This window comes from Biomphalaria glabrata, chromosome 6 (genome assembly GCF_947242115.1).
Source record: "Biomphalaria glabrata chromosome 6, xgBioGlab47.1, whole genome shotgun sequence".
In the NCBI taxonomy this organism is placed as follows: domain Eukaryota; kingdom Metazoa; phylum Mollusca; class Gastropoda; family Planorbidae; genus Biomphalaria; species Biomphalaria glabrata.
In genome coordinates this window covers 31,415,984-31,440,222 of record NC_074716.1, presented here as the reverse complement: position 1 = coordinate 31,440,222, position 24,239 = coordinate 31,415,984, and the positions used below count along the sequence as shown (strand labels likewise).

The 24,239-nt window shown below is 36.4% G+C and overlaps 1 protein-coding gene across 8 annotated transcripts in view; it reads left to right on the top strand.

The window, feature by feature from the left end:
- Positions 1-24,239, top strand: part of LOC106059497 (uncharacterized) — a 106,563-nt gene that overhangs the window by 27,404 nt on the left and 54,920 nt on the right. For 5 of the 8 annotated variants that reach the window (XM_056032869.1, XM_056032873.1, XM_056032871.1 and 2 more), the window contains exons 18-24: positions 523-621; positions 1,104-1,214; positions 1,611-1,719; positions 2,473-2,599; positions 2,758-3,621; positions 4,316-4,420; positions 4,556-4,619. In XM_056032869.1, coding sequence (XP_055888844.1) covers positions 523-621; positions 1,104-1,214; positions 1,611-1,719; positions 2,473-2,599; positions 2,758-3,621; positions 4,316-4,420; positions 4,556-4,619 — 1,479 coding nt within the window. The remainder of the gene's footprint in view (positions 1-522; positions 622-1,103; positions 1,215-1,610; positions 1,720-2,472; positions 2,600-2,757; positions 3,622-4,315; positions 4,421-4,555; positions 4,620-24,239) is intronic. The other 3 variants (XM_056032870.1, XM_056032876.1, XM_056032875.1) reach the window with 3 other exon arrangements.

Genomic DNA, 24,239 nt, shown 5'->3' with positions numbered 1-24,239 from the left:
TCCTTTCTCATGTAGTGGGGGTGGCTAAATCAATTTAAGGAGAGAGGGACAAACAGAAAAGTAGTTACAAGGTATTTATTGAAACAATAACCTGGCTCCTTCTCCAATTGTACTCACTGTTTTTACACAATTGAATTGAATTTTTAAAAAATTAATTTAGTTGAAAAATCTATATAAATAAAAGAAAAACACACACACTGCTTATTTGCCCTTCCAACCATTCTCACATCTTGGAATTTTGGTTAATCCCATGTTTGGAGGTTGTACAGTAAAGGTCTACAATGAAAGAAGGATAATAACTTGCATTCAATTAAAAGTTTAATGAACATAGGAGACTGTAAATATCTAGTTGTCATATTCAAAAGTGACATTATCAATTTGTTTATGTGGAATCAAAGATCAAATTTAACAAGACAAGTTCTTACACTATTAGAACGTTTCAAGTGGGCATAATCTGATTGAGGCATGCAAGAAATTGTTTGAGAAAAACAACAATGAAATACATTTGTGTGTCATGTTCAGGAAAATCTGTGCAGCAGCACTCTAGCAAGACAACTTGACCTGAGAGACATTTGGAGACTGGTGCAGAAAGATGTGGAAACTGAGTGCCAAGAACAGCAGGTAAGTCTGAAGGGATTCCTTAATTAGTTTTATGGTGTTTAAATTGGATTGTTTTTTTTCAATTATTTATTTTAGTTTTTTAATTAAGTATTAGAAACAGCTGTATGGAGAAGGCAAGTATTACACAACTTGGCAGAAAAAAAAAAGATTTCTGATATCAAGAAATGTTAAAATTAGAGGGTTTGCCTAGTTTCTGTCCAGTACAATAGTCATGTTATTTAAAGGTTAGAAAGTAATAGCATCAGTTATGCTTGTAGCAGCATATATTTAGTGTAATGATAGCAACATCTTTTAAAGAGCTTTTTTCTTGAAAACAAGACTTATTTGTTTGTATTCATATTTGTTTGAAATCTAAAAGTTAAAAGTAGAGTAAATGGGAAACCCTTATAATGTACACAGACTGCACCGAAGGAGAAATTACCTTACACATTCATACCAACTCATTTTAAAACCCAACTTTTTGCATCCATCTTGTTTTCCAGGAAGATGCTTTCAGTGCCATTGACTCTGAACAAATTAAAGAGAAGATTAAAAGAGACATAGAAGTGTTGAGATCTAAGCTTCACCACAGGGAAGCTACTTTAGGAACTTTGGTGAGACTTTTAAACTCTCCTGGCCTAGAATGAATTTTGATTGAACATCATAGAGCAAATAAAAAATAACTTGTAAATATGGGCATGACTTTCATTTCAAAACTATTTGCCTCTTTGAAAACCTTAAAGAATATAGTTTAAACATATAGGTTTCAATGATTCCAATTTGCATTAAGTATTCAATGTTGAATCATAGTTCAAGTAAAGGTCAACTCTCATCCTTAAATATTAAGATTCTTGAAGAGCCAAAAATGTTATAATAAATAGAGAACACAAATTTGTATCTTAATGTACAGTCATACTATTAAATAAAATTTATTTGGGCCACTTAATAAAAAGAAAGATTGATTTTAATGCTCACTCAGAATGACTCTCTGATTTGAAACTTGTATTTAGCAAAAACAAAGTTCCACCAGCTCTGGGCTGTTTAACTGCAGTCATTTGCAGCACTCTATGAACTGGTATGCAAGTGGCCAGAGACTATCTCCAGGATCAACATTAGTAGGTAGGCAACTTTCTCTGTGGCTGCAAGAATGGAATGTTAATAGAATCTTTAAACTTTTCTTTGAACCATTTTCTTAAGCAATATCAATGAACTAAAGGCTGTAGCTACTGTTTTAGTAAGTTAATTAAAGTTAATGATCTGGGATCATCCACCGTCTCATCAGTTTGACTGAAAGGTGGACCACTTTTTGGAGCAATATTGTTTCTTACTTTAAAAAAAAAATATTTATCAATTTACAATTTTTACTTAGTTCATTGATTTAGTCCAATATTAAAATTTTTTTCTTTCTTTAAAATTGTCACAGTGATCTTCAAGGTATATGTTAAATAGTTAATGTATGCAACTGATAGTAAGTTATTGTGATAGAATAGTCACAATGATTTTATATAGAAACTTCTTTAAAGTAACATTTGTATTTTATAAGATAAATTTTGCATCATTTATCTGTTTAGCATAATACCCTTTAAGTGTGAATACTGTCTTCATTGTTTGCAAAAGAAAATGTTTATTGGTCATCTATAAATAGCAAACATTTACACACAAAAAATTTCTTATGACATACCCAACTTTTTTAGTGGACTTTGTTCTGACATGTCTAGAACTAAATTATTCAAAAGATAACATACTCGAAAAAAAGTATGGAATGATATTGCTAGAATGATTTAATGTTATGATAATGTAAAACTATTTACTGATTTTACAAAGAGCATTTATATAAAAATGAAATTAGTTCTATGTACTTTTTATATTTAGATGCACTGACCATTGATGTTTTAAATGGAAATCTGCCTACCTATCCTGTAAAGATGCCATCACCTATCTCCTGTGAAGATGTTGACTGTTACGAATGTAGAGCTGCTAGATTGGTTGCCCAAAATAGGTAAAGTTCATTTTAAATAAATTATAAAGAGTGTTTTCAATTTACTCTGTTGACTTCCTTTTTTTTTTTGTTTTAATGAATTGCATTTCAATTAGCTGTTATTTAAATTCTTATTATTTTCATCTTCTGTTACTGGTTTTAATGGTTTTATATACCAGGTACACATCCTCTTGTCCATCTATATCACCTTTGGATGGTCAACTCATTCATAATTACAACTACAGTCAAAATAATTTGGGTTACAAAGGTGATACAGGCATAGACGCTAATTTCTTGGCTCAGAATGCAGCACCTATAACTGCCATGGCTACCTCCCAGCAACCCAGCACACATAAGCGACAGAGGAGCTTATATGGTAGCAATAGAAGACAAGACTTCATTAAGAGATCTGGTAAACGTACAGCAGTGAGGTCTTTGCAATCCATGAGCTCAGACCATCAAATGGATAGTTTTGAGATTTTGCACAGCGGATATAAGACAGGGCAGTTAACTCAGGAGGATTTTTCATCCATCAGTTCTAATCATGACAATACTAAAGCCAATAGCAATGAAACAAATCATCTAGTCCGAAGGCCCAGCTTCAGAAAAGCGGTGGAAGGATTTAACGCTGAGTATTCAACTAGGTCAGATGAATCAAACTTGATGGAAACTAGCCTGACTGAAACTAGCTTGATGGACTCCATCTCTGATGAGCTGCGGCGGCCTAGCTTTTGTGCAGCTATTGAACAAGGGAAAGAAGAAAACATTCCAACTGTGTACAGAAAGAAGAAAATAGTCCCCATCAATGCACCAGAGACTTTGAGAGTTAGAACTAAGCAAATGAGAAATGATAGTGAGCCATCCAAAACAGTAACATTTCAGTTGGAGGAGAAAACTGCAGACACTTTTTGTGAAGATCAATGTTCTAGTGTGTCCAGCTCATACTACTGTAGGCTGCCATCTTCAGTAACAAGCCTCCAGCCTCCATTTTTCTCCTCTTATATGTCTAGTCCTCAGGAAACAGACCATTCTCTCTTCTTAAGGTAATTTATAGGACCAACCTTTTTTAAAACGTTTTATACCAATTTACTCAGTTTTTGTAATCTAGATAGACATTAGTTTTGTCATATACTTTGAATTCATTCAAGTCTAAGTAATAAAAATGGCAACACCTAAACAGTAGATTTGTCATACTGTCAAATCAAGGTTTTCTCAATTTCAGTTTTTCTTATATTATTATAAATATAAAATTTTCTGATAACAAAAAAAAAAGTTATATATGTTTAATCATAACTGGGTAGTGAAATACATATGAGGAAAATGAATAATTCTGCCTGAACGTGGAAAATAATTATGGAGAGAAAGAATTAATTATTTTCTTTGATATTTTATAAGGGAAATTAATCATACAGTATTTAAAGACATTGCTTAAAATTGGACTATTTAAAGGCTCATTCCTTGTTCTATATGCTAGGACAAATTTGTACAAATGTTTCATTATCTCTTAGCTAAGCCATGTTTAATTTTCCCTTAGCTATGCTATTGTTTCATTCATGTATCTATACACAATTATTGTAAAGAATTTAGAAAAAATGAATTTAAACAACTTGTCCTCTTCCCAGTTTCTGAGTTCTGAGCATTTGTATACATAATTACATATTATTAGTATTTAAAGATTGTATAAATACATATTGTAAATTTATAATTGTTATACTACTTCTTTGCACTTCATTGTAGTGACACACCCCAAAATTACAAACTACAGCTGTTTTTAGAGGATGTTCAAGCTTACACTGTACCAAAGTCCATGGAAGATTGGGACATGGCTCCACAGAGTACAGGGTAAGAACAAACCTAACGCTAGAGAATATTTTAGTGTACTGTCATTTACTAAACCCTTTAAGTCATAACTACAAATAGAGTATAGAAACCAACAAATGAGATGGATAATTGTAGTTATTTGTGCATTGCTTTTAGTGGTGTGTATTTCAGGTATGATCAAGACCAAGAACACATAGAAAATCTGTCAGATCCTGACCAGGTATGTTTGTTTCCTAGATCTCATTTTCATTTCTGGATGGCTGCCTGGTCACTTGGTATGGGCTCTGGACTGTTGTCTTTATGGTCCTGGTTTCAAACCCTGCCAATCACAATTCCCTGAGAGGTTTGGATTAGGATGTATTAATCTTCTTTTCTAAAGAAACATCTGAAAACAATAAAATAAACAATATAAACAAGTAAAAGTATCTACCCATTATTTCCCTTACCCTTTTCCAACTTCATCAATCCAAGGTTGAGAACTTTATTTTCTTTTTTTTTTATTTGGAAATGCTCAGATTTTTAAATACTAATGTAAAACATACGTGATCTGTCCTGAAATAAATACTATACATTTATATATGTATATTTATTTTGTATGGTTGAGATCTCTATTTCATACTTAAATAAACGTAGAAATCATATTACAGAAACTTTTAGTGGAATGGCTTTTAAAAAATTTTTTTAAAAGTTATCTGTTTCTATAGCTAGTTTAATAGGGTGTCATGTGGCCTGGCAAAGATCTACCACCTTTACTTTCCCCAACTAATGTCAGCTACCTTGGTGTCCTAAAAATCCTTATGTTCAAAATCCCTGCCTTCACTGAGATTTAAACCTGAGCCTTTCTGCTTAAAAAACAAGCACTAAACCGCTCAGTGACCTCACAGGTGGCTATGGTAATGTGTTATTGTTTTGTTTCACTTAGATTCTGATAATTGTATTGCATTTCGAAAGCTGTTGGAGGATTTGATATACCAATACTAAAATATCATTTTAAAAATATGGAGTAGCTTGATTATCTAGGGGAAAACTAATTATAACTCCCAAGGATATTTCTGATGAACATGATCAACAAAAATGTACTGAAACGATATGATAAATTAAACTTCTGTGGAATGTTTTTTTTACATGTCTTCTAATCACTTAGAAAGAAAATATAAACTGTATTGGTATGCATTCTTATACAGCAATCTACAATTTTTTTTATTCTTTTTTGTAGATGTATGGCTTTAACAAACAGACCACCATTTTTTGTAGATGTATGGCTCTAACAAACAGACTACCATTTTTTTTAAATGTATGGCTTTAACAAACAGACTACCATTTTTTTTAGATGTATGGCTCTAACAAACAGACTACCATTTTTTGACCCTTTCTTCTTCTTTCTATTGTGGCTCTAGCACTACTGTCTTACTTTGTTACATAAACTACATTTCAGGCTCTATTTCTGGAGAACTCTCCCTTTACCTTTCATGTTGGTAATTCTGGGGGGACTATAATTAACAGAACTCCAGGTGAAAATGGAAAGAGTTTAGGAAGCTGTATTCCCTGCTTATAGATTTTGCTCTTACTTTATTTAAAAATCACACCAGAAAAAAAACAACTTTATGACACACATAGAATATTTAGGTTTAGTTGTGAAGTATTAACACACACAAAGTTGGTAAATATTAGTTGGGAAATGTTCTCCTTGGATACCTGAATGAAAGACTTTTCATGTATAGGTAAATAAAAGAAATGACCATGTAATAAGTAACTGGCACTTTTGGGGTAAGTTGAGAGGCAGTGCTTGAGAACCCTCTGTAAGTTTCAAAACTGTGGAAGGTGTGGTGAACAGTTCTTGGAGGCTTGTCTTTATAGCCGTGTGCTTGGTCTGTGAGTTGAGTTAGCTTGATTAGGACTAGTCAGAGATATGTAAGTAGACAGTTTCTTTTACTAGAAGTAAGTAATAATACAAAAATAAATGGGTATGTCTGTCGTTTAGTTTTATGGATATGTTGAACTTAACTAGTAGTGCTTAGACTGACGCCTTCAATAACAAGTCCTTAACAGACTTTTTTCTTCTTTTTCCCTTCAACTAGCTAGGCCTACAATGCCATTATATTAAAGATATCTTGGTCGTCATGTGTTCCTAGTGAAGAACAGAAATAAGGAATGTTTTTTTTTTAATATACAGTCACTAGGATAATTGTGAATCTTAGAAAGTATTGTACATTAGAGTCTACAGGATCAAAAGAAGTAACACATTTTTTTTTTTTAAATGTGCATATATTTTTCTTCTTTAGTCTAACTAGTCGTAAGAGAAGTCTAGATTTTTGCCACCACTCTTAATTAGTCATTATTCCACTAATTGACCAAAAAGTGATTTGAGGCATGCTGTAGATCTGATGTGTATAGTTGGCTGGTAACTGGGGGTAAACTTACTGTCAAGTATCCGTCATTCCCTGTTGACTATCACAGTCATCTAATCACTAATGATAACCTATCGTGCTGTTAGTTTCACTGCAGCTACTGTCGGGTGGTAGCCCCTGGTCTATAACTAGATCGTGCTATATGTTTGTGTGTGTGAGAGAGATATCTCGTCATAGATTCATGTGTACAGTAGTAGGCCTACAGACATGATTGGAAATGTGATAGATTAATGGTTCAAGCTATGCCATCTCGATCGGAAGTATGTTATTAAGAGAATCGGACTGTGTTAACTGTGAATAATGTTTCCAGCAGACTTTGTCTTAAGGAGATTCAATTTTATGTCTGTTTTCCTTGGACACTTGATCTGCGCTAAGTCTTGTATCCGCTAACAAAGTGCTGTGGGAACCAAGGTATCTGACAAGGTGCCCGTTTTTTTTAACTTTTATCAGTGCTGCTTTAAAAATGTACACAACAGTTACAGCTGGTTTCTATATGTCTCATTAAATATATAATATATAAAATAAAATATGTTGTGCTGTGCATTTTAAATAATTTGAACCTAACGATAAAATTCTTTTCTAAGCTTACTGGTCATAGATATATTGGTTTAAATTAATTTGAGAAAAGATCTAATCAATTTAGAAAGAGGAATGGAAAATAATGTTTTGGATAAAATGTTTGAATTATAAGCCTAGTATTTTTACAGTGGGATTTCTGTCACTCCGTGTAATCCCCTCCCATTTGTTTCCGCGTGGACTGCGTTCGAAGGAGGGGGTGGTGTAGGCTAATTGTTTAATGTTTTATAGAAGTATGCATGAAGTGAGTTGGAAGGTTAATGAATTAAAAAGGGAAAAAAATGCTTTGCGAGCACTGAACTGTCATTGTGTATTGCCTGGAAGGGAACCGAAGGGAGAACATGTAGGACACAGACCTTCACATCATTCATGGGAGCCCATGACTATACATTTAGAGTTCTTATTAAAAATAATAATCTGCGCTGTCCAAGAACAACGAAGAACTTAGAGAAACCTTTTGGACAATGGTTTAAGTCGATAAAAAAAGGGGGGGGGGGAGAACGGATATAGATCTGTTTCTTTGTAAACGTTGACTGCTGGTAGGGATAGGATTTTGTGAACGATTAGATCCGAAACTTGATAGCGGTCGTTGATTTGTGGATTGTTCTTCTCGTTTTAAGAACCATCAGTCACAAATGTTGTGCTCACGTGGATATCAATTTTTACAAAGTTCATATCAACTCACTCTGTCTGTCTTGCCAAAAGTTTGTACAAGTTATTTCTCCGACACCTAATCTCGGATCAAACTGAAATTTTGCACAATTATTTCTTTTACCTGCTAACACAAGAATCAATAAAAAAAAACCAACTAATTAGTTAATTAACTTTTGGTAATAAATTACTTTGTTTTGGTATCTCAAACAAGAGAAAAAATAGTACTTGACTGAGTTGGGGCATAAGCTGAATTAGTCCCCTTTATATTAGGCTTCCTTCTGAGGCCTAGTGAACACAAACATGAAATAGAAACAATAGATAACTATACAATCTTCCATGTTGATAGATTCTTCGCTAATATTGTGGTTAATGCGTTGGTTTGAGACGCATGAGAGGGTTTTAGTCCGCAAGTTCGATTTCAGGTCGTTCCCTTTTTTTTAAATACATTTAAAAAGCGATCGCACAGATACCCAGTTCTTTATCCCCCTTTCCAACTGTTCCAGACAAGTGATAGGATCATAGTGTGTCACAGATGCCATTATAGATTTATTTGTATATTTCACGTTTAAAAGCTTGTGTGTAAATAGAAATATAAACCCTTGACTGAGCCTCAGGAATTACCCCACAAATCTAGATCCTTGACAGCGCCTCAGGTTTTACCCGAGACGTAATTACGATGTTGCAAATCTATTGGTTGATTTGAAAATAAATAAAGACATTTTTTAAAAGAGTGAGCGCCAGAGAATTGACGAGAGTAGAAAGAACGCCAGTCGATAAAAGAATTTCCTAGTATACAGTCGCGTTTTTCTAAGAGCTCTGATTTAAAAGCCTTTGTAATATTATTAGTGCTTGTTTATCTGTAACTTGTACATAAGCTGTACTTACGTTTTATATTTAAATAAAGTTCCAGAGTTGTGTTTTAACAAAGAATCTTTTATTGTGAATCCTAGATCGTCATTTATTCAACTATTTTAATTCAAGTAAAATCCCCGGCACCACAACACACGTTGTGACATCTGGCACTCCGACTAATAAAAGTTTATGGACAACTTCTAACGAAATTTATTCAAGATCTAGGACCAATTTCTAAACTCTTCAAAGGAACTTCATTCTTATTTAACGGAGGACAGAATTTCTGTGTTTAACAGGTCAGTTGGTTATCGATAATTCTTTTATAAAGATTTTCGTTAGAGTTACGTCTAACTCACGAAATCTATTATTATATGTAATTGGCAAAAGGAATAAGACCAATATACATAATAACTGGCATTATAAAAAAGACCAGTAAAGCAAATAACTGGCAATATAAAAGACCAGTAAAGCAAATAACTGGCATTATAGTCATTATAAAGAAGACCAGTAAATAATCATTTGTCTGGCACAAAGTAAACAGAAGACCAGATTTAACCACTGTTAAACCAGTAAAAAAGTACTAGGCTCAATAGATATATATATATCGAAGCTTACGACTCCAGTGAAATACAATTTTACTGTCAAGCATTATTAGCAAATTGAGGCTTCAAGAACTTTGTCACTATATTATTATTATATCTGAGATAAAGCCAAAATCCAGATATTGAACATTTTGCTCCAATACAAGAAACAAACAAAAAAAAAATTAAATATGGCTTCCGGTTCTAGAACACAACGACTCCTTGAATTGATGGAATTAGCAAAAGAGAAGCAAATTCCTAAGCCAGACCTGTGGGCAGAACGCCAAGAAGAGAAAGAATATCAAGAGCAAGAAGCTGAAAAACAAAGGCAAGACGCCGAGAAACAAAGACAACATGAAAAAGAAAAAATGGAATTCGAAAAAACAAAATAAAGAAAATAAAGAAAGCATTTTAACTCAAGGTCACTCAAATATGTTTGACAAATACAGATTAATGAGCAAAATACCGGCTTTCAACGAAAACATTGACAATATGGACTCGTATCTCATAAGATTTGAAGAAATAGCTACAACATCCGGTCTACCTGATGCACATTGGTCGAGCTCACTCCTCACCCTCTTGACTGGCAAAGCTGTCAACATTTGCTCACAACTGTCCATCAATGAACGCAGCACTTACTCTGATATCAAGGAAGCTCTACTGCGCCAATACGGAGCAACTTCAGCCAACTATAGAAAGAAATTCTATAACGAAAGGCCACAGCAAAATGATGATCCTCAAATTTTTGTAGCTAATATGTCAATGTGGTTTGATAGATGGGTATCCATGGCCAAAATAGAAGAAAGTTACCAAGCTCTTCGTCAACATATTATTATCGACAACATCACCCATGCTCACTCAGAAGATATTCAATCCTACATTATAGAGAGAAATCCTACTGATATCCAGACATTAACCAAGATCATCAGACAATATAAAGCAGCCTATCCAAACAAGTCAGTCAAACCATCTGTTGAAGAAAATTTTGTCTGCTTTGCTCAAGACAAAAATGCAAGATATAAGTCAGATGACAAAATCAAATGCAACAAATGTCATAAACTAGGGCATTTCACGTCTCAATGCCGCAGCAGAACCACAGAATGTTCATATTGCCATAAAAAGGGTCACCAAACTCATGAATGTTGGAAAAAACAGGCTGTCTCCAAAAATTAAAATTTTGATAGACCTACATCACCAACTCAAAGATACAGCAATAGAGAGCAATACAATCTCAACAAAGCACCTGGAAATAATAAACCAGATAACAAACCTCGCTACAGAAGTCATTCACAGGACTCCAGACCACAATATATGCCAAACAGAAGCTCATATAACAGAAGCTATCACAATGAGCATTCAACTATGACAGTCATTGCAAAGTCCAATGGTCTCAAATTTTATCCAGGCTTTGTAGGAGACAAGAAGGTGGAAGTTCTTCGTCACACCGGAAGCACGTCCACGTTAGCACATGAACGCTTCGTACACGCAAACCGTTTCACAGGCAACCACGTCCAAGCCACCATTCTTCAGTGGTCAAACAAAAGCATTAGTAACACCCAATCTACCAGTGGACCTAATCATTGGAAACATAGAGGGAGTTAAAGAATGCACTCCTCAAGAACTTACTGAATGGACAAATGCCATAGAGCAAGGTCAAAAATGTTTGGCAGTAATGACAAGATCCATGTCCAGACAACAAGAACATTTGGCACCTGAACAAGTTAGCCAAAATAATCACATAGCTACCTCAGTTACTCAAGTTATGCAGAATGCAACAGAACCAGTTACTAGTCCAGTAGCCAGCAACAATCAAGAACATTCAACATGGACACCCCTAGTTACATCAAGCCCATCCCTACCGGTCATAAGTCCACCTCCAATTCCCGAATGTCCATTGTTGAACTTTGAAGAACAAGACTACATGCCCAGAGTCTCTAACAAAGATACAAGAACTCTAACTGGTCAAACTGAAGTCCATCAAGACAAGTCATATTTCACACATGATGACTTCAAAGAAGAACAGAAACGAGATCCAACATTGCAAATACTTTATCAGAAGGCTCAAGCAAACAAACAGCTGAATCTACCAAATAAACCATATTTTCAAGATGGCCTCCTGGTGAAGAATGCCATGCATAAAGACAATACCATTCAGCAAATAATAGTACCACAGAAATACAGGAAAGAAATACTGGCAACAGGACATAACATTCCACACGCCAGCCATATGGGTGTAGTCAAAACTAAAGCCAGAATCCTCAAAGAATTTTATTGGCCAAGTATCATTAAAGACGTCAAGAAATACGTGAAGTCATGTCATATTTGCCAAGTCAAAGGACCTAAGAACAACAAATCACAGGCACCAATTCAAGATATGGAATTGACAGACAAGCCATTCCAAAAAGTCTCAGTTGATTTGATTGGTCCTATGCCAGTAGCTTCAGCAAGAAACCATCGATATGTCCTGACATTGATTGACACATGCACAAGATGGACAGAAGCATTACCTCTAGTCAACATTACAGCGCTTGACATCACCAGAGCTTTGTCAGAGATATTTTCCAGAATTGGTTTCCCAGAAGTTATCCTCTCTGACAGAGGCACACAGTTCACAGCTGACATACATTACCAAAGACTTCATGAACATGTACCACATCAAGATGAAGTTCACAACGCCCTACCATCCCCAAAGCAACGGGCTTTGCGAACGATTCAACGGTACTTTGAAGAGGTGCATTTCAAAAATAGCACACGACAATCCGCAGAATTGGGACTTATTGCTACCAGCAGCTCTGTTTGCATACAGAGAAAGTCCTCAAGAAACCACAGGATTCTCACCTTTCGAGATGGTTTATGGCGCCAACCCACGAGGACCGATGGCAATCCTCAAAGAAGCTATTATTCGCCAAAACTCAATCTCATCAGAAACCAAGACAGCGTTTCAACATGTGCAAGATACCAGAAACATAGTCATATCTGCATGTGAAAAAGCAAATGAAGCCACAGCCATAGCAAACTCCAATACCAGAATGAGAGTCAATAGAAACAGAACACTGAAACAATTTGAACCAGGAGATCAAGTATGTCTCTTACTACCAGACAAAAGCAACAGACTATTCATCAAATGGCAAGGTCCATTCTCCATACTCAGAAAGATAACAGATGTTGACTATGAGATAGACATACACAACAAAAAGAAAATCTATCACGTCAACATGTTACAAAAGTATAACACAATAACAGAAGGTACCACAAGCCCAGAACAAAATGAAAGAGCCATATCATGTCTTGCAATCATACCAGAAGAAGATGAAAATGACACGTCTGAATTTGACGACATCAGTATGCCACAAACAACTACCAAACAAACTGAATTTTGGCAAGACATCAAACTCAATTCAATGACACCGCAAAAGCAGAAAGAACTGACTACCATTCTCAAAGAAAATTCAGACATATTTACAGATGTTCCAGGCAAAACGTCAATTGCAGAACACAATATAATACTTACTGATTCCAAGCCTACAAAAGCAAGACCTTATCCATTACCAGTACACTACAGAGACTTTCTTAAACAAGAAATTAACCAACTATTAGAGCAAGGAATCATTGAACATTCCAACTCTCCATATGCCGCACCAATAGTTCTTGTCAAACGGAAGCAAACGACAACTCCAAGAATGTGTGTCGACTTCAGACAGTTGAATAAAATAACCCAACTCGACTCATATCCTATGCCAAATCCTGAAGATCTTATGACCAAATTTTCAGAGGCAAAGTTCTTCACCAAAATAGACCTGTCCAGAGGTTATTACCAAATACCAGTCAGACAAGAATGCAAACAGTTTACGGCATTCACCACAGCTTATGGGCTATTCCATTTCAACTTCATGCCATTTGGTCTAGTCAACGCCAGCAGCACCTTTAATAGAGCCATTCACAGCATACTAGGCAATCGCTCTGACACAGTGTCTTACATAGATGACATTTGCATATTCCATAAGACATGGAACGAACATATCAAAGGACTACAAGAAGTTTTCAGCATACTGAAACAACATGGTTTTACCATAAAGCCTAGTAAGGTAGAACTAGCCATGTCAGAAATATCCTTCCTGGGTTATAGAGTCAGCTACAATTCGCTGAGACCACAAGAGAACATTATTCAACGCATACTAGACATCAAAGTCCCCACCAGTAAAAAGCAAGTGAGAAGTATTTCGGGTCTGTATAATTTCTACAGACATTTCATACCAGGTTACACAGCACTCATAGCTCCATTGATTGAACTCACTAAGAAAGGACAACCAACGAAGATTCCATGGTCTACAGAGTTACATACCACGGTTGAGAACATTAAAGCTGAATTTTCAAGAGACACTATTCTCAAACTTCCGAATCCAGAGAATCAATTTTACCTCGCCACAGATGCTTCATCTTCAGCCATAGGAGCATGCCTAATGCAGAAATACCAAGACACTTCACAGAAATGCCAAGAGACTTTGCACCCAGTATTTTTCATCAGCAGGATGTTGTCACCAGCTGAAACCAGATACTCAACCATCGAACGTGAATGTCTAGCCATTGTATGGGCCATAGCCAAGTTCTCCAGATATCTACTAGGTGCTCATTTCACACTCCTAACTGATCATGCACCACTAGCATTTCTAAACTCAAAGAAGTTAGCTCGTTGGAGTCTACAACTCACAGACTACCAATTTGAGGTCAAGACAATTCCTGGACGTGAGAATGTCTTCGCTGACACACTTTCCAGATGTATTTAATTCTTTACATAATTGTGTATATATTTTTCTTCCACAGGTGTAGTATATCAGTTTTGTATTGTCATATTTTAATTTTATCATGAAGCACCATGAAGAGAAGTAACTCATTCAATTCAAGATTTAATTGATTCAAGTATTATGCTTTGTACAACTTTTGATATTGTCTCATTTTCATAACCACTTGAATAGTGAAACAGGTGTTCTAAGTCATCAATAATTTTGTTCTCATATACCTGACACTGCATTTACATTTTTTTTTATTGTTATCTCCAAGTTGACTTTATTTTTTCAGAGCATTGTCATATGTTACCTCAACCATTTTTCTATAATTTCATGTATGGTATCTTGTGTATATTTAAATATTTTTAATACATATAAGCATTTCTATTTCCATACAAATGCTAAATGGAAGGGGGGGAGGGTAATATGTCACAGATGCCATTATAGATTTATTTGTATATTTCACATTTAAAAGCTTGTGTGTAAATAGAAATATAAACCCTTGACTGAGCCTCAGGAATTACCCCACAAATCTAGATCCTTGACAGCGCCTCAGGTTTTACCCGAGACGTAATTACGATGTTGCAAATCTATTGGTTGATTTGAAAATAAATAAAGACATTTTTTAAAAGAGTGAGCGCCAGAGAATTGACGAGAGTAGAAAGAACGACAGTCGATAAAAGAATTTCCTAGTATACAGTCGCGTTTTTCTAAGAGCTCTGATTTAAAAGCCTTTGTAATATTATTAGTGCTTGTTGATCTGTAACTTGTACATAAGCTGTACTTACGTTTTATATTTAAATAAAGTTCCAGAGTTGTGTTTTAACAAAGAATCTTTTATTGTGAATCCTAGATCGTCATTTATTCAACTATTTTAATTCAAGTAAAATCCCCGGCACCACAACACACTTTGTGACATAGTGTATTGAGAACGCTAAAAGCATGAAATTGCGCTAAACAAAAACAATTTGTAAAATTATTTTATCGTTATTGTTTGAGTAATCTATTACTAATTTAATTAAATGACAGATCCAACTAATACACATAAATATAAGCTTGTTTATATATATATATATATATATATATATATATATATATATATATATATATATATATATATATATATATATATATATATATACATATTGTATTTTGCTTGTTCTATTGTTAAGCCTACTTTTGATTGGACTCACTGAAATTACTTGTTTCATTGTCCCAGTGTTACTTTTGATTCACCTTGACTAGATTTTTTTTTTTACTTATGTGCTTATTATTTTAGTTATTCTTACTACTATTATTTTCTACTGAAACTCTCTGCGCATGATCACAATAAGCAGACATTAACTGTCAGAATTGAAAGCAAAATTCTTTGTGACTTTTCTCTCATATCCTAAATCATGCTCATGATGTTAAGGTAAACTCGGGTAACGGCAAATTAACGACTCTCATGACGTATTAGCTCGTACATCCTGCCGGCAGTCTAAGTGGTTGTCTTATTGCTTCGTCTGGCGGGAAAACAAAGAAGGCTAGGGTTAGTTTTCAATGCTTGCTTCTGTAGCTTATCGGAGATGTTCCTAGATGGCGCGGAGAAGCTCAAACTAGCCAGCTTGTTGGTGTCTCCGGTGTAGAAATAATCATGAAAGTCTTGCTAAGATGTGAAACGAACATGTACAGGTTACTTTTCATGCCCAATGGAGCACTGCAGAGTCCGACACTTGTCTCTTCTCTTGGTCAGGTTTTTTTTGTGTCAATATGGAAGTTCTATTGATCGTCCTTGACATTGTTGAGTTTATCTTGAACATGTGGGTCGTGTGAGTGTGTGTGTGTGGTGTCAAACTGGGTCCTCTCCCCATTGACGCCTTACCCTTCAACAAATGAAGACAGTCGTTTATTTCTGGAAAGATTTGTTTCCCTCCTATTTACAGCTCCCACGTTCCTCATTGTCAAGACGCTAAAAAAATCTCATATATACATATAGGTTTTCCTGAACAAATAATCTTGCAACTGTTTAAGCTAGATCTAGGTTACAATTAACACACTTTTTAAACATTATACATTATTGATTTTTTCCCTTCGGGTTAGGGTGTTGAGAAAGTAAAACATCATACTTGATCAAACATATCCCTACACAGAGTTGTTTCAAGACATTGTAAATCTATATCTTGTGATGTTCTTGGGGTAGATTCGAAAGAACTCTCTCAACCCCTTTCTTTTTGTTATTAAAAGTACACAATGTCTTGTACGTGGACTGAATGTTGTCAGGTCTATCAGGCTGGCCAAGATCACAAGCACTGGAAGCCTGAGCTCACCATCTTTTTACAATTCTTTCTAGTCTCACTGCTGCACCTATTGCATTGTCTCTTTTGTCTTCTGTGATGCCATTGCGGTGTCTCATTTGTTTGCTAAGATGTCAAAGCGTTGTCTCATTTGTTTTCTGTGATATCAAAGATTTGTCTCATTTGTTAGCTGTGATATCAAAGCGTTGTCTCTTTTGTCTTCTGTGATATCAACGCGTTTCATCATTTGTTTGCTGTGATATCAAAGCTTTGTTTTATTTGTGACATCAATGCGTTGTCTCATTTGTTTTCTGTGATATCAAAGATTTGTCTGATTTGTTTTCTGTGATATCAAAGATTTGTCTCATTTGCTTTCTGTGATATCAAAGATTTGTCTCATTTGTTTGCTCTGATATCAAAGTTTTTTTCTAATTTGTTTTCTGTGATATCAAAGATTTGTCTCATTTGTTTGCTCTGATATGAAAGTTTTTTTCTAATTTGTTTGCTGTGATATCAAAGCGTTGTCTCTTTTGTCTTCTGTGATATCAAAGCGTTTCATCATTTGTTTTCTGTGATATCAAAGCTTTGTCTCATTTGCTTTCTGTGATATCAAAGATTTGTCTCATTTGTTTTCTGTGATATGAAAGATTTGTCTCATTTGCTTTCTGTGATATCAAAGATTTGTCTCATTTGTTTGCTCTGATATCAAAGTTTTTTTCTAATTTATTTTCTGTGATATCAAAGCTTTGTTTTATTTGTGACATCAATGCGTTGTCTCATTTGTTTTCTGTGATATCAAAGATTTGTCTCTTTTGTTATCTGTGATATCAAAGATTTGTCTCATTTGCTTTCTGTTATATCAAAGATTTGTCTCATTTGTTTGCTCTGATATCAAAGTTTTTTTCTAATTTGTTTTCTGTGATATCAAAGATTTGTCTCATTTGTTTGCTCTGATATGAAAGTTTTTTTCTAATTTGTTTGCTGTGATATCAAAGCGTTGTCTCTTTTGTCTTCTGTGATATCAAAGCGTTTCATCATTTGTTTTCTGTGATATCAAAGCTTTGTCTCATTTATTTTCTGTGATATCAAAGATTTGTCTCATTTGCTTTCTGTGATATCAAAGATTTGTCTCATTTGTTTGCTCTGATATCAAAGTTTTTTTCTAATTTGTTTTCTGTGATATCAATGATTTGTCTCATTTGTTTGCTCTGATATGAAAGTTTTTTTCTAATTTGTTTGCTGTGATATCAAAACGTTGTCTCTTTTGTCTTCTGTGATATCAAAGCGTTTCATCATTTGTTTTCTGTGATATCAAAGCTTTGTCTCATTTGTTTTCTGTGATATCAAAGATTTGTCTCATTTGTTTTCTGTGATATCAAAGATTTGTCTCATTTGCTTTCTGTGATATCAAAGGTTTGTCTCATTTGTTTGCTCTGATATCAAAGTTTTTTTCTAATTTGTTTGCTGTGATATCAGCTAACAAATGAGACAAATCTTTGATATCACAGCTAACAAATGAGACAAATCATTGATATCACAGAAAACAAATGAGACAACGCATTGATGTCACAAATGAAACAAAGATTTGTCTCATTTGTTTTCTTAGATATCAATAGGTTGTCTATTTTGAAACAACTTTTGTATACCGCATGTCCTGCTAATGCTTGCGCTATGATCCAATCTCTGTATTCATGGTGGAGGGAACTCATCAGACAGTAGGGTTTTCAACTCGAGCCCCCTTGATTGGTAGCCAAGCTGCTAATATGTCACTTAGCCACACATCCCACATGTCTTGAATTCAGTAAATGTCCAATAACCCACAATGTGACCCAAACTCCAGTATTATTTGAAACTACGTAACAAGAGATGTGTTCACTAGACGCAGTACACGTGTGTTGATATTTACCTTCATTGACTGCGGAATGTGAACATGACGATCTGAATGTGTACAGTTCCACTGTGGTAATTGTCTTCTCTTGGAAGTGATCCTTTTGGTGTTCCACTTGGACTCAGGTTTTAACAAATGTCATGGTATCTATAGGTCCGCCAGGAGAGACTGGCCATGTGTTGCCCATTATGTTACACCTGCGCCAATCAGCAGCTTCTGCCCTGGGCAGTTAGATTAGTGTGGTTTACATCCAGAGTAGCGTCTTTGTATACTCTAGGCAAATGTTGGTGCCTTTTTTTAAATTTCTGTTCCGTGTGTCGTAGTGTCAGTGTCTATGAGCAGTTTATGATAGCAGATGCATTGTCTTAGTCTTGACATTTGTTGATATTCTCATGAGTAATTGGGGGGGGGGGGTAGACGAAACAAACAAGTTTGGTTTTGTAACAGAGTTATGTATTCCCCCATCATCTAAATCATGGGGGGGGGGGTGCTGGCTAGTTGCAGGCTTGTTCCACCGATGGTCGCATTGAAAACATTTCTTTCACGCACACTCTCTCTCTCTCTTTCTCTCTCTCATATATATATATATGTTTATCTGTGTGTGTGCATGTGTGTTTGTCAATCAGCATCTTTTCGAGATGTTCACTATACATATATACTTGATTAAAAGATAAATATTGCCAACTAAACAATAAAACTGATTTTTAAGCGTACGAGCTTTTAATTTCTACAGTGCTAAGTGTGATTAAAATGTATACTCTACCTTTTACTTTACATAGATAATCAAAACTTCCTGTTGTCTCTACACGATATATAGCTAGTTATTTGCCAATTCATTTGAGTGAGAAACTCATTTTTGAACTGAAGTGTTTAAATCGAGAATCATTCCAATCCTGAGAAAGGTTCTGATGTTACTCTTCCAAACCTGCGCTCCATGAGCTGGTGTTGCTTCTCATCCCCAGAAATGAACAACAATTTTAGGTACAAACTTATAGGGAACTTGAAGCAGTCTGCGGGCCACATCACAAAACTAGCTTGACAGAAGACACCAATGTCAAAAATGTTTCATTTACTAGTCAAGCACTAGGTGGGGGAAAAACGAAATTAGTTAGGACATCTGGATCTGAAGTCTTTTTAATCGATCGAAATGTTCCATTTGTTATTTTCCACATCTTCATGTCACTTTGTCTTCACATTTTTGCAGCCGCTCATCAAAGATTTTTTTCTCGAGGACATCTTGTCAGCCATCCCTCCCTTACAAAGACCAATGTGTGCAACTAGAACTGTATTTCTAGCCACGAGAACAAAGGTGCCCAACGAGTTCACTTCCTGAGAGGAGTGTCTCTCTACGTAATCACTTCCTGAGAGGAGTGTCTCTCTACGTAATCACTTCCTGAGAGGAGTGTCTCTCTACGTAATCACTTCCTGAGAGGAGTGTCTCTCTACGTAATCACTTCCTGAGAGGAGTGTCTCTCTACGTAATCACCTCCTGAGAGGAGTGTCTCTCTACGTAATCACTTCCTGAGAGGAGTGTCTCTCTACGTAATCACCTCCTGAGAGGAGTGTCTCTCTACGTAATCACCTCCTGAGAGGAGTGTCTCTCTACGTAATCACTTCCTGAGAGGAGTGTCTCTCTACGTAATCACCTCCTGAGAGGAGTGTCTCTCTACGTAATCACTTCCTGAGAGGAGTGTCTCTCTACGTAATCACTTCCTGAGAGGAGTGTCTCTCTACGTAATCACCTCCTGAGAGGAGTGTCTCTCTACGTAATCACTTCCTGAGAGGAGTGTCTCTCTACGTAATCACCTCCTGAGAGGAGTGTCTCTCTACGTAATCACTTCCTGAGAGGAGTGTCTCTCTACGTAATCACCTCCTGAGATGAGTGTCTCTCTACGTAATCACCTCCTGAGAGGAGTGTCTCTCTACGTAATCACTTCCTGAGAGGAGTGTCTCTCTACGTAATCACTTCCTGAGAGGAGTGTCTCTCTACGTAATCACTTCCTGAGAGGAGTGTCTCTCTACGTAATCACTTCCTGAGAGGAGTGTCTCTCTACGTAATCACCTCCTGAGAGGAGTGTCTCTCTACGTAATCACTTCCTGAGAGGAGTGTCTCTCTACGTAATCACCTCCTGAGAGGAGTGTCTCTCTACGTAATCACCTCCTGAGAGGAGTGTCTCTCTACGTAATCACTTCCTGAGAGGAGTGTCTCTCTACGTAATCACCTCCTGAGAGGAGTGTCTCTCTACGTAATCACCTCCTGAGAGGAGTGTCTCTCTACGTAATCACCTCCTGAGAGGAGTGTCTCTCTACGTAATCACTTCCTGAGAGGAGTGTCTCTCTACGTAATCACCTCCTGAGAGGAGTGTCTCTCTACGTAATCACTTCCTGAGAGGAGTGTCTCTCTACGTAATCACTTCCTAGTAGTCGAAAACATTTCCACCTAGTCCTAGTGTGTACAGTTCATTTAGACTGCTGCCTGGTAATTATAATAAAATACCAACTGGAACCTTCATTAAAAACTTGATATAAGTATTAAATGCCAAACTAGTTTTTACAAAGCTTATATCCACTCACTCTAACTATATCAAATCTTGTACATGATAGTCTTTATTACAGAGCTTATATTAACTCTATCTGTCTGGTACTGTCTGGTTATTTCTCCCGCTTCCCACTCTCTTCATTGTCGAAGACAGTATGTGAATCAATAAAACAAAAATTAACTAATCAGTTAATTAATTAGTGGTAATAAATTTGTAGTATTTAGAGATATGTTGTCTTTTTGCGATGTTTTTTTTTTAAAGTATTGTTATGACTTTGCCATGCGCACCACCATCCAGGCTATTCAGAGATGCGCACTTCTAGTAACCAAACTAGAACAAGATGTTGACATTAGTGGACCAACGATTTCCGCCCAAGTAGAGAGCCAATATGGAGATGCTGTACTCAAGGCAGATGCCCTTTGTGTTTGTCATGTCTCTATGTAAATAAACGTCTATGTCCTCGTTGAGTTGCCTCACTTAAGTTATTACAATTGGTGTCAGAAGTGGGATTTATAGGCAACTCAACGAGAGGAGGTAGGATTAGATCTCTATGGCATCGTTGAAGCTATTACATCAGCTCTTAATTAAAGAGCTAAGACAAGAGCTTCGAGACCGAGGTTTAAAACCTGTCGGTAGCAGGGAAACGCTCAGGGCTCGTCTGCGGCAAGCTCTGATTGATGAAGAGGAAGATCCGGAGACCTATCAATTTGAAATTGAGCCTGGGATTGTTGATGTAATGGGCAAGATCCAAGACTGTGGGGATGCATTAAAGGAACAATTGAACATGATTAGGAATATGATGAGGAGCATGATGTGGAACAAAGTAGATGAAAGTGTGTTGCCAGTAGAAGGCCAAATAGACCAAAGTGATAACATTGTGTCGCAAGCAAAAGGAGGAATAAACTCGTTAGGGAAGGAGCAGTTGCCTGGTCAGGACTGTGGCTGCACAAACAGTGGTGATGGAGGCGCTGGGGATTGGAGCGCTGTCTGTGACTGTGTTGTGGGCAAGTCTGGCGGGGATGACTTTCAAGGCGAGAAACGTGACGACGATTGCTGCGACGATCTGAACGGTATGTTTCAAATCGAAAGGAAAGAAACAAATGAAGAAACAAGAGAAGTCTGTTATGTGCCTGAAGTATTTGTTCCTGTTGTACCTGTTACCAGTACCTCAATGAGCCGGGCAGATCAAGACAACGTTGGGTCTGCGTCCAAGCTTTCTGCTGTGGATCTTAAAGACCTCTGTTTATCTGTCAGTACCTTTGATAAGAACTCAAACCATGAAAGCCTCAAGACCGTTTCTGATTCCTTGCTTTGGATGTCGTCGTGTAAAATTGCGAATACGGGCCCCAACAATGGCCGAGGCAGAAACAACGAATTTGACTTTGACAGCGGCATAAGAGAGAACTCCATACTTGGCAACTGCATCCAGGCGATTGACATGAACTGTATATGCGGCGTCCTGCGGGGACAGTGCCCATGCCAAGAAACCCAGCGACAAGATCTGAACTTGACAGAAATGTGTACTTTTGCCCACATCAGTAAAAGTGACTTGAACGGTGGTGAATTAATCTCAGCGAAACCTGATGTAGTGGTGGATGAACATTACAAGGATGCTTCATGGGCATACCTTACAGATGAAGCTGAGAAAGACTGTGTGCTTGAAACCATGGCTAGCTCTGGGCCTACAACTGTGTCACAACACGTCCATGGAAAAGGTCCGCTGACTCAGCGTCTTAGAACAACAAACCTGGAATCTACGGTGATCACCACAACATTCATTTGTGTTACGTGGCTGGCAACCCTGACCTCCACTAACTCTCCATGTGTCAACTGGCTGGCATCAGCGACTATCGTCATGAGGTCGAAGCAACGACCACGATATCGCCTCAAGCGTAGACTTGCCAACTGGAAGAAGAGGAAGCGACGACCACGGGAAACTGTGCAGATGGCTTTGTGGGCAACAGACACCCTAACGTCTGTGGTTCCCACCGATCGACCTCCACCTGAACTGTCAAAGCTCCACTGCAGTGTTTCTTTTCGGGACGAAAAGTGCTAAGACGGGGGCAATGTTATGATTTTGCCATGCGCACCACCATCCAGGCTAGTGCAGAGATGCGCACTTCTAGTAACCAAACTAGAACAGGATGTTGACATGAAGAGACTAACGATTTCCGCCCAAGTAGAGAGCCAATATGGAGATGCTGTACTCAAGGCAGATGCCCTTTGTGTTTGTCATGTCTCTATGTAAATAAACGTCTATGTCCTCGTTGAGTTGCCTCACTTAAGTTATTACAGTATTTTAATATGTTGCTTGTTTTTTTTAATACTTTTTTTTTAAATAGCTTTTGAAAAAGCCGCACAGAAACCTTCTCCATTATACCCCTCCCCCCTGCAGTGATTGGACCATAGTTCACTGAGCATTCCATACTTTATAAGCTTGAAAATTAAATCGGCTAAACATAAAAAAAAATAAGAAAAATGTATCCAATCTCTGGGTTCATGATAGTCTAGTTACGTGATTGATTCAAAACAATTGATGTAATTTCACTCAAGCTTTTATTTTTTTTTAAAGTATTTTTAAAAAGCTTATATCAGCTTACTTTTCTGTCTGGTAAAAAGTTTGTACACGTTATTTCTCCGACACTCAATCTCGGATCGAGCTGAAATTTTGTACACTTATTTCTTTTACCTGACAACACAAGAATCAATAAATAAAATTAACCAATTAGCAAAGCTAAAGAGTACTCAAGTTAAACTGGTATATGCCCTCTCATAATATCCTTGGTAATTAATTATTTTGTTTTGGTATCGAACATGGGAAAGAAATTGTACTTAACTGATGTGATGGTATAAGTTGAAAATAGCCCCTTATATACTTTGTAGGTCGCCGTTTTAAGTTTGAAAATAACAATAGATAACTATAAAACATTCTATTTTCATAAGCAATTCATTGTCACAGTGGTTAGTGTGTTGACTTGAAGAGGCTTGAGTCTCGAGTTCGAATTCGGGTCTTTTTAATTTTTTTTTGTTATAAATGCAATGAAAAAGCTATGATAGTAACATTGACACAGATACCCCCTTTCTTTCCCCTCTCCCCTTCTATGGTTCATAGGGTCATAGCGTAGTGAGAAAGCTAAAATAATTAAATTACGTTAAACAAAAACAATTAGTAAAAATATTTCTAATCTCACAGATTTATTATTGCTAGTCTAGAGCTATTAAAAATGTAATTACATGACTGATCCAACTAATTGATACATCTACGCTTGATATAAACTTTT